Genomic DNA, 11,138 nt, shown 5'->3' on the forward strand with positions numbered 1-11,138 from the left:
AGTATGTGTGTGTGTGTGTGTGTGTGTGTGTGTGTGTAATTTATCAACAATTTCTTATATTAATGCTTTGCAGTTTTCGATGCAATTATACATGGTACTGTTTTCTTAATTTCTCTTTCTGATAGTTTATTATTACGTAAAGAAACACAATAGATTTTTATGTGTTGATTTTGTTGTCCTGCAACTTCATTGAATTGTTTTATTCTAACAGTTTTTTAATGAACTCTTTAGTCTTTTGTATATATCATATCATGTCATCTGCACATAGTGACAGTTTTACTTCTTCCTTTCCAGTTTTACCTCTTTCCGTGCCTTTTATTTCTTCTTATCTAATTGTTCTGGCTAGGATTTCCACTTTTATGTTGAATAAAAGTGGCAAGAGTCAATACCTTGTCTTACTCATGATTTTAGAGAAAAGGCTTTCAGTTTTTCACCATCAAGTGTATTAGCTGCGGGCTTTTCCTATGTGGATTTTATTATGTTGAGGTATGCCCCCTCTATACCCATTTCATAGAGTTTTTTTTTTAATCACAAATGAATATTGAATTTTGTCAAATGCCAGTTTTGCACTTTGTTTTACAATCAACTTCAAAATAATCAACAGAAATTTGCCTGTCCAGTATTTATATTTTGAAAAAATTAATGGAACTTCAAAAATCAAATGATTTTAGTTTTTTTAATCTGCATAGTAATTCTTTATGTATCCATTTGCATGAAGGTATAAACCACGACATTTTATTTCCTTATATTAGCAAAAACAATTAGATAGTAATGCTCCAATAATCTGTGAAATAATTTACTCTGCTAAGGAACAGCACCAGAGGGTTCCTTTAAAACAGTATTTTTGTCATATTTCCAAAGTGAATTTTTAGTCAGTTAACATCTGTAACAATTCTGTAAAATGTGAAAGGTAATCTTTCTGGGTTTTTTTTTAGTGTAATTTTACATTAAAACATTACTTTATTAAAACTTTTATATTTATGATCAATGTTCATAGCTTCAATAGGTCGGTCACTCTACTTTGTACTTATTTTTCCCTCTAGCAAAAATTAAACATTATAATGTTCTGTTGATTTTGAATTTTTCAAATCATCTTAAATAATACATTTGATATTCAAGAGAAATCAAGCAATTTTTACATCAAAGTAGTCATTTTTAAATGTCAACTAAATGTATTATCTAAATTCTGCTGGTCAAAAAAATTACCTGTAGTTGTTAAAGAAAATATATCTTATTGTTAATAACTATATAATCAATAAGTATTATATACTTGAATACATTTGATTGAAAGTAATATAAAACCCTTCTCAAGTTGGACTAAAGAGTAAAGTAGCTTGACTCACATAAATCAAAAGTAAAAAGGAAGAACAAATTTTAGATTGGTTTTATTCAATCATCTCTATCATATGACCAAACAATAAGTTTCTTTCTGTATTTCTGTTCTGCCTTCTATAGTATTAGATAAATGCCAATTTTCTCTTGTTGGAAAAAAATGGATATAGCATTTACAGATTTTATATCCATAATCTCTACTATTCAAAAGGAGAAAAAGGATTAACTTTTGTGGTTGCCTTAGAAAAACAAGAAACCACTGCTTTTAGAATCCTGCAGAAAGTCTCCTTTTAAATTTTATTTTCAAGATTTGGTCATATGTCTATTGTTGAAATAATCCATTTGGTTAAAGAATTACCTCTGCTTACTTAATTAGAACTGTGCAATCTGAATCAATATTATGACAATTGGAATCAGATGAACCAAATTAAACTGCTACCATTAGGATCTACCACTGGAGCTTTACCCACAAACCATAAGGCATATGCTAAACATGACATAGAATATTTACAGAGTTTGTACTTTTTGCCCATAAAGAGTATATAATATAGTTTTAGACAAAATACACGAAAATATTTATTACAAAGTAGTATTTTCTAATATATACAAAAGATAATATATGCATAGTCTAATATATACATAAAATAAATTGAAAAATTTTGTAAAATATAAAATTAAATAATTTTATACCATGAAATATTCTAAATGTATTACATAGATGGTATTTGCCCATAAAGAGTATATAATATAGTTTGAGACAAAATACACAAAAATATTTATTACAAAGTAGTATTTGCTAATATATACAAAAGATAATATATGCATAGTCTAATATATACATAAAATAAATTGAAAAATTTTGTAAAATATAAAATTAAATAATTTTATACCATGAAATATTCTAAATGTATTACATAGATGGTATATTAAAATATTTTAATTAATTCATTATGTGCTTGGCTTTTAATATAGACTGTAAATTTTTCTATTTCTGAGCACCTAACACAGTGAATTACTTATATTAGATGTTTACTAAGGGCTGTGGAGTAGAATAAAGCAAAAAGATCAATACTGGCTCAATTACTCCCTTTGTTTAAATAGAAACAGCCTAAATTATAAACTTTTGCATTTAGAGTGAACTTTTTGAAATAAATAGCTTACATCCTTTTCATTAGTAGAATCAGAATATAAATGGAAAATAAATTTGAATTACCTATTTTGTTTGGTTTTGGACCTCAGCACTGCTGTTTACTAAAGGTAATGAAGATAAGAACAGAATAATGGAGAAAGGGCAAATGCAAATATTTGGGGTATAGATTAAAGGAAATTATGTTAATTGTCAAGTGCTTATAGAGTATTCAAATGAAGTTGTTCTTGGAGGGTGACAGATCCTACCTACTGATGAGCAGAATCTGAAATACTAAAGAAAAAAGGTTATCTAAATATTGAGATTTAGGTCATACATGTAGTTAGAGGTAAATGAAAGAAAACAGTGATGAAAACAAGAAAACAATTACATGAGTGTAAATAAAAAGTGGTCAACATCTTCTCCAAATTCTGGAAGGTACAATTTTTGTCTAATTTTTGTCTAATTTCTGTGTCCTTTTATGATTTAATGGAAAGTTTTGAGTACAGAAATATAATTTTTCTTTGTAAATAAACCATCAAACATTATCTTAAGAGATATTCTCTTTCTCAATAAACTCCTGAGAAACAATGTAGTTAGATGGACTGAGAATGCTTGAGACATTAACTTTGTAGAATACGGTTGTTTACTCTTTCTACTGTTCTCTGTTGTATTTTATATGTAATCATAATAGAAACAGACAGAATCATTTTGTCCATTTCTTGGGCTGTAACTCAGCAAGATGATCCATATTTTAAAAAATAATAAAACAATATGATGCTGTGATGGTTAACTTATTTTTTTGTTTAGTGGAAAAATCTCACCTAGCACTCTAAACAGATTTTAAAACTTCTAATAATTATCATAAATATCCTAACTTTGCAATGCATACTTCATGAAGACTCTTAGGCACAATTTTCCAAAACCATGTTCTGAATTTATCCAGTCATTTAAAGAACTGTCAAATCCATAACATACATTGTACTCTATCAATGATATTAATAGAGAACTGATGCTTATAGCAATATAAGTTCTTCCTTTCCCACAAAAAGAAAATGACTACTGAATTATATCAATTGTTGTTCTATTGAAAATCATTTCAAAATTTAGTGGCTTAAAACAGCTGAATTTTTTGTTTGTTTGTTTGTTTTCATAATTCTTTAATGTGGCCATGTAGGTTGGACTCAGCTAGTTATTCTTCGGGTCTATTCCAGGCTAGATATCTCTGGACTGTGTTTGTGTCTGCAACTCAGGCTTCTCCTGAAGACTTGGTTTGGGGCTAGCGAGGATAGGAAGGCCTTGGCTGAATAGCTAGCTCCTTTCTGCTCTTTGCATTCTCTTCCTAGTAGGATTGCTCACATGGTGACTTGTCAGGTTTCTAGAAAAAGAGAGGAAACATGTTAAGACTTTTGAGGCATAGGCTTATCACATATGCCAAATTCTATTAGTCAAAGCAAATACTAAGGCCAAACCAGATTCAAGAGGCAGGAAATAGATCTCACCTCTTGATAAAAAGAGCTGCAAAGTCATATTTTGAATTGTCCTGCATATAGCAAGGAGAAAACTATAGCAATCTACAAGTCTTTTTGCCTCAATTTCCTGCAGTGGGTTTGACAATATCAACAATGGTCTTAATTCTGATTTTGCTTTGGCTAGTATAGATCGAATTCAAATTTAGCTGGAAAAATGTACTACACATAGTATAGCCATATATTTTATGAATTCTCATGGATATAGTATCAAATAATCTTTTCTAATGTTAATATAAATATAGTAATCCACTGTGAACTATGGAATACAGTTACTATAATCCCTATAAACAATTAGCAACAATTGTAAGAAAATGAGCTGGCCTTTTATCTCTGCATTCAGCATGTATATCCAATCAGTTTTGAAAGATACAATATTATTTAGTGTGATTTCATTTAGGAATTTCTCAACATGGGGTATAATGAATGTTAATTCAAGCTTAGAATGGATGGCATTCTGTGCTGATTTATGAATATTAGAAGAAACATTTGAAAGACAGTAATCATTTCCATCATGAATTTGCTAATTCACAGACAAGAAAATGACTCATGAAGACTTTAGATTCCTTTGTTTCAAAAGTCATTTTCTTCAGTATTCCTTTGCTTTAGCTGAGTGGAAAAGATTTGTCAGTTGAGTAAAGATGCTTCATCTCCTTCACTGATGCTGCCAGGAGTTATTAATTAGGTTTCTGAATTTGGCCCTGCTCTTTCCTGGTCACCGTGATGTGTCATTGAAACAGATCCATTAAAATGAGTGATGTGTGTTGTAATTTCATTAGGATCATCAATAATGTATTACACTTTCCTTTTAGTAGTCTCTTTGTGTTGTGTGTGGGTCAGGATGACTGTAGATTACATTTATAATATTCAAATTGTTACAGATGAGGGAAGATAGGCATGAGGGTGGAATTAATGTTATTTTAAACATGATAACTGCTAAAATGATTTCAATTAAATAATATTTTAATTAAGTCTGATGTCTCAACATGCCATACTGAGATACATGTTATGTGTATGCAAATAGGATGATAATTTATCGAGTTAATAACACAGTCCATTCTTTCTGCATGGAAACTTTTCTGAATTAGACTAAAGCAGGTATGTGTAAGACCATGAGCAATTCACTAAGGGGTACAATTCCTTTTGGTTGTAAAAGACAGACTCTTGACATAGAAGCTCTTCGAGTGTATTTTCTCACTTTCTTTCCACCTTTCTTTTTTCCTGCCAGACATGTACTGTTTGACTACCTAGTGGTTCACTCCCAGTCTGCCCTAATTTGAAAAAGATGGGTCAGTAATTGAGAAACAGATACTGTGACATAGTACATACATATTGATATTGTGACGTAGTACATACATATTGTTGAATTCCTACCTCCATTTAACTGAGGTTCAATTTTGGTGAAATTACATGGGAATACAAAGAGTTTTGGCTTAGAAACTTCCATTGGAAACATTGATCTTATTAAAATATTAAAATATTTTAAAATATTTTAATGGTACAATAGTAGTTTTGCTTCCCAGGAATGATTCTGGGATACCTAGGGTTAATGATTGAGAACGTAAAAAAGTTCTCAGAACTAGGTAATATATGGAAATATATGCGATGAAATGTAAAAAATGCCTGTTCTTTTTCCATTCAAACATTAAAGTTAATATAATATGATGGTATTTTTTGGAAAAGGGCTCCAAACAGAAATTTATTTTATGTAAGCAGAAAGCTAAATGGCTTTTTGTACACAAAAGAGAAATAGGAAAAAATGAGCTACTTCTGAAAATCAGTAGGAGAAATTATCTTTCTCATGAAAATTTAAAGGAGATATTTTTGTTATCCTCAATTTGTTGTAAGGTAAAACACTATCAAGGTGAAAAACTTCTATTATAATAAAGATCAACTAACAAGTTGTATCAGTAGCTATCCAAACTGAAGTTTTTCTCTTAAATTATGTTGAAAAATCCTAGTTGCTTATTTTCAACTAGAATCTCAGTATCTGTAGTTTTTTGCTGATTTGTATCCCATTTGGATAGAAATAGATATGAGTGTTTATCTTACATAAGAGCTTGCCACAGCCTACTACTTGAATCATGTAGCATATGGAAAATGTGTTTAGCTCCTTGTAGAATTTGAAAATCCAAAAAAGGATCCATTTCTATTCACATAGTTTGTTTACAATCATTTAAAAAATATGTTACTGTGTTGCTTAGTAGTTAGAAAAAACAAATGTTGGCACACTACAGACTCTATTGCATTGGTCTTTAAGAAAAATATGTATTGCTTTGCAGTTAAACATGCACTCATGCGCACACATACACACACACAGTAATCATATTTTGTGTGCTTTAAACCTAAACATTCTTTTTAGTATGTACTTTTATTCTTCCACATTTTCTCTCTTATAGATATTTTATAGTAGTTATGGTTGAAATTTTACATACATATATTAGAGACTGTGCTCATGCTTCAAAGAATTGGCATTGAGGGATTAATACTGTAACCTTTATGAGCATGTTTTATTAATATCATCTTATCATTAAATAGAATATTAATAATATTAATAACATTTAACATTTAATAACCATAGAATGTTAGGTAGCAATGTATTTTATGCCAGTGGGTTTCGAAAATGTAGAAAAGTCACTGTAACAGCCTGAAAATTATTATGCTCTGAATAATACATTAATTTCACTAGTACAAATAATTAAGGGGCAGATCTGGATAACGAAGCTTATAATATTTTTGTTTGTCAGCATGCTGAACAATATGCCCTCAATGAATGGAAATATTTAGTACAGCTTTTGAAAATTTCTATTGCATTCTTAAAATAAATTTTGGAAATATATTTTTCACAAAATGATTTATAATTAATTAAACATGAAACAGATAAAGTGGAGGGAGAGAATTCAAAATTATAAATGTTATTAAAGATGATTAAATATAGTTATTATACTAATTTAGTTATTCTTATTGGTAAATCATTATGACTATAAAGCAGTACTTTTTTAAAAATCAAATAATTAAACATATATTTTAAACTTTTTATCTTTAAAATGCCTTAATTATAAACTATTTTTCATGATTATATATTTGTTTAAATGGTTCATTGTGAATTTAAACATATTTGATAAGTATGGTGAAGCTAAAAACACACTTCTTTTTTTTCAGTAGCAACTAAGAAAGATTATTTTAACATGAGAAAAGTAACTTTTGTGTAGGTAATCATATAAGAGAATATATGAGACTATCTGAGGTAGCTTTGTCTCCATTTGGGAAAATCCTATGCTGTATCAAACTTTTGCTATATTATTTGGTCTCTCCACCCCCCCCCCTTCATGATATAAAACTAATAAAACTAATAATTAGAAAAACTTTTATTAGATATTTTGCTAATTCTATTTTAAGTCATTTTGATATAATCAAAGCAACTTTAACACATAAAACATATGTACACATATATATTGTACTTGGATATAGAATTGCTTATATGATTATGTTAGCATGCTTCGATTGTTTCTAAAAATCTCTTAAATTTTATGAATATTGTGGGAATAGCAGAAGGAAAATCTCTACTTTAAAGAGTGTTCTATTTTTGGAAGTAGATTGAAATATTTCTCAGAGTACAGCTCATGGACACAGAGCATTGATTATGATCCACTTGCCACTTCATTTGAAGGATATTTTTCCTCTCCCATATCCAAGGGAATATATGTTTCTTATACCTGAATTCAAGAATGTTTGGAATCTAGGGAACATCTTTCTTACACTGCTGTATTTAATTCATGCAATGCCAAATTTACTCATAGGCACAAAGATCAATGATATTGAATCATTACTGACAGCTCCCATTTAAAATGATCTGTTTTGGAAAAATAAACTAAAATAACCTCTGAGTTCAAGGATCTTCTGCCTCACAGACACCCACCATGTATTCATTGTCAGCTGAATTTTTTTAAGACACAACATCTGTTGTTCTTAAATTAGTTATTGCTTAAAATGCAAAATAACCTGAAATTATGTAACTGACACCAACTTTATCAAGGGTCTACTAAGTTCTCATCACTGAACTAGGTCTGATAAAATTTAAGTAAATTAAATCACCGTGATTGAAAACCTTCTCTATTTATAACGCAGTTAGTCTTGATAAAAATAAAAGTAACATGTTTCTCAACCCTGCCTTATAAAGCAAAGATATCATATCATATTCTTGAAAATATAGGAATCAGGGTGCCGCAACAGAGAAGAAAGGATACTGAAAACATGGAGAATCTCATCAGAAACCAGCTGGATATGTAAGGAAGGAGATGCTTTACAGGGTCATGGCATAAATGATTAGATAGATTTCAGTGTCAATTCACTACCAGAGGTCAAAGTAGAAAGCTCAGGAGAGGCCAAGGTAGAGGAGCCTTGATGAGATAGAAAAAAAGATGATCTAGAACTCCATATAAAACTGAGGTTAATGTTAGAGAAAGTATAAATTAATGAAATCTTATACTGTGGCTCTTGCTTCATCTTCTCAAACTTAACTACTACTGTGTAACACAACGTTTTGACCTTTCATCTGGATTAAGTCATTCTCTAGGCTTTATATTACAACTAAAGCAATTATTCCAAAATGAAATCTAAAAATCTTGCTCTCTTGTTTAAGATCTTTCACTGGCTTCCTATTGTCTATAAAAAAAAGTCTAATATTCTTAGCTTGATATGAAAGGCTCTGTATGATGTGGCCATGACTTGCTCTCCTAGGTCTCCTCTTATAGCTACCCATTCTTGTCTTGTACCTTGGTCATACAGAAACACTGGTGTTGATCCACTGAGAACACCAAATTGTTTTACAAATTCTTGTAGTCTCATATGCTATTCTTCCAACATGGCATGCTATCTGTACTTTCTTGTTTGTTTGTTTGTTTGTTTCCTAAAACCTTTGTAACTAGTGATCTCTATCATTTTTCAAGATGAAATTCAAATATTCTCTATTATGGACTGTTTTCTGACCTTTCCCACTGGTAAATCCTTTATCTGTTATCACTGGATCTTACATTTCTAATATGACAGACAACTGTATTTAAATTATTTACATTTATTTATTATTTATTAGGCCATGGAATCTCAGCTACCTCAGCTAGTTAGGATTGACAGTAGGTCAAATGAAGAAATAATCCATGTCTTTCTGCCAAAATGAACTTTTTTTTATATATCAATGAATAAAAATAACCTTGTTAGACTTGCCCAATGCCAAAATCTTTATTCTTAGAAAGTTGGATAAATTTCAGGGCACCATATTTTTACACACTCCATACTTATGACAAGATAATATTCTAAATATCAAATATATTCAAAAGAACAGAGAATAGTATGATGAATTCCATTAGTCAGATTCAACAATTATTAGTTAATGGTCAGTCTTATTCCACCTACACTGTCCACAGCTCCGTTTTCCTTTTCCTCCCAAATAGTTTGAAGCAAATTCCAGACATGATAACCTTTCATGTACAAATATTACTATATGTATTTTTAGAAGATAAGGATACTTTTTGAAGACATACTTATATCTTCACATCTAAAATTCAAAATTCCTTAATATTAACAAACCTTCAACTAGTATTCAATTTTGTACTTCTCATTTTTTAAACTGTATGTTTGAATAAAGACCTAGTAAAACCCATACTTGTGACTGGTCGATATGTTTCTTTTAGTCTAAAGCAGTAGTTCCAATTGGGGCAGTTTTTCCCTATAAGCAACAATTTTGGCAATCTGGTGACATTTATGGTTTTATAACTGCAATCAAGTAAAAGTTTGTGTCCTCCCAAAATACATATGTTAAAACCCTAACCTCACTGTTATAGTATTTAGAGATGAAGCCTTTGAGAGGTAATTAAATTAGATGAGGTCATGTGTGTGGGGCTCTCACGATGAGGCTAATGCCCTTATAAAAAGAGGAGACACGGGATCTCTTTCTTTGTGTTCATGCACCAAGGAAGGCCATGTGAGACCATAACCAAGAAGAGGACTCTCACCAAGAATTCTGGTGGTCAAGACTATGCTGGCACCTGAATCTCGAACTTCTAACATTCAGAACTATAAGAAATCAATTGTTATTTAAGCCACTGAGTCTGTGACATTTTGTTATAGTAGCCCGAACTGACTGAGACAACTAAAGGAGGTACTGGTACTTAGCGGATAGAAGCCAGGGATACTGCTAAACATCCTACAATGCATGGGACAGCTGCCACAATAAAGAATTATCCAGCCCCTAATGTCAATAGTACAAGGTTCAGAAACCATGGTCTAGAGGTTCTTTCTTCACCTTTTTTTTATTGTAAATTATTTGTTGAACCAAATGGATCGTTTATGTTATAGAATTTCCCAGTCTGTAATTTGTTGATGACACACTGTAGTATCATTTAACATAATTCTCTGTCCCTTGTATTTATTAGCAATTAGATTTAGAAGTTTCATAAGATTTAGATTTAATTTTTTTAACAAAACACTTTATTTCATAGATAGTATGGTGTCCTTCCATCAGAAGGCGCATAATGTCTTATTCTCTATCTCATCACTTTTGATAATTGATGTCTATATCCATTAATTCATTGGAGGCTGGAAAATGATATAATTTTATAACTTCATCTATTGCAAACATCACTGGAAATATTTATTACAATGTTTGATACATTTTATATTTCTTTTTAGAAACATCCTGTACCACCTTGATAAGAAGACAAGCCAGTTTTCAATACTCTTGGAAGCTTGGGAGCACTGCAAGACACTTGCATCAAATGAGACTCTTCAAGAAGCCCTGTCAGAGGTGTTGCACAGCATTAATTCAGCTCAGGTTTACTTCAAAGCAGGACTTGATGTGTTCGACAGTGTCTTGGTTGGGAAGAACTGAGAAAACTCTCAGCATTTTAAAAGTTTGTTTACAATTCCTCAAGTGAAAGCTCTAATCTGACCAGATTTTCTGACATTGAAGACTTTTCCCCCCAATGGCTTTTTACACAAATCTAAAGCTATTATTACATTATATTTTTAATGGACATATAAACAGAGCATTTTGCACATTTAATATTTTTCTTATATCTGCATTTCTGATTATATAAAAGCAAGTTATTGAAATAATACTTAAGACTTATCTGTTAAAACAATCTGCTGTATTA

At 30.5% G+C, this 11,138-nt stretch overlaps 1 protein-coding gene across 1 annotated transcript in view; it reads left to right on the forward strand.

Moving 5' to 3' along the window:
• Window positions 1-10,873, forward strand: part of NAALADL2 (N-acetylated alpha-linked acidic dipeptidase like 2) — a 799,198-nt gene extending 788,325 nt beyond the window's left edge. The window contains exon 14 of the mRNA XM_006910847.1: window positions 10,675-10,873. Within this exon, the coding sequence (XP_006910909.1) occupies window positions 10,675-10,873 (199 nt within the window). The remainder of the gene's footprint in view (window positions 1-10,674) is intronic.
• The last annotated feature ends 265 nt before the right edge of the window (window positions 10,874-11,138 follow it).

Source organism: Pteropus alecto, unplaced genomic scaffold (assembly GCF_000325575.1).
Source record: "Pteropus alecto unplaced genomic scaffold, ASM32557v1 scaffold33, whole genome shotgun sequence".
In the NCBI taxonomy this organism is placed as follows: domain Eukaryota; kingdom Metazoa; phylum Chordata; class Mammalia; order Chiroptera; family Pteropodidae; genus Pteropus; species Pteropus alecto.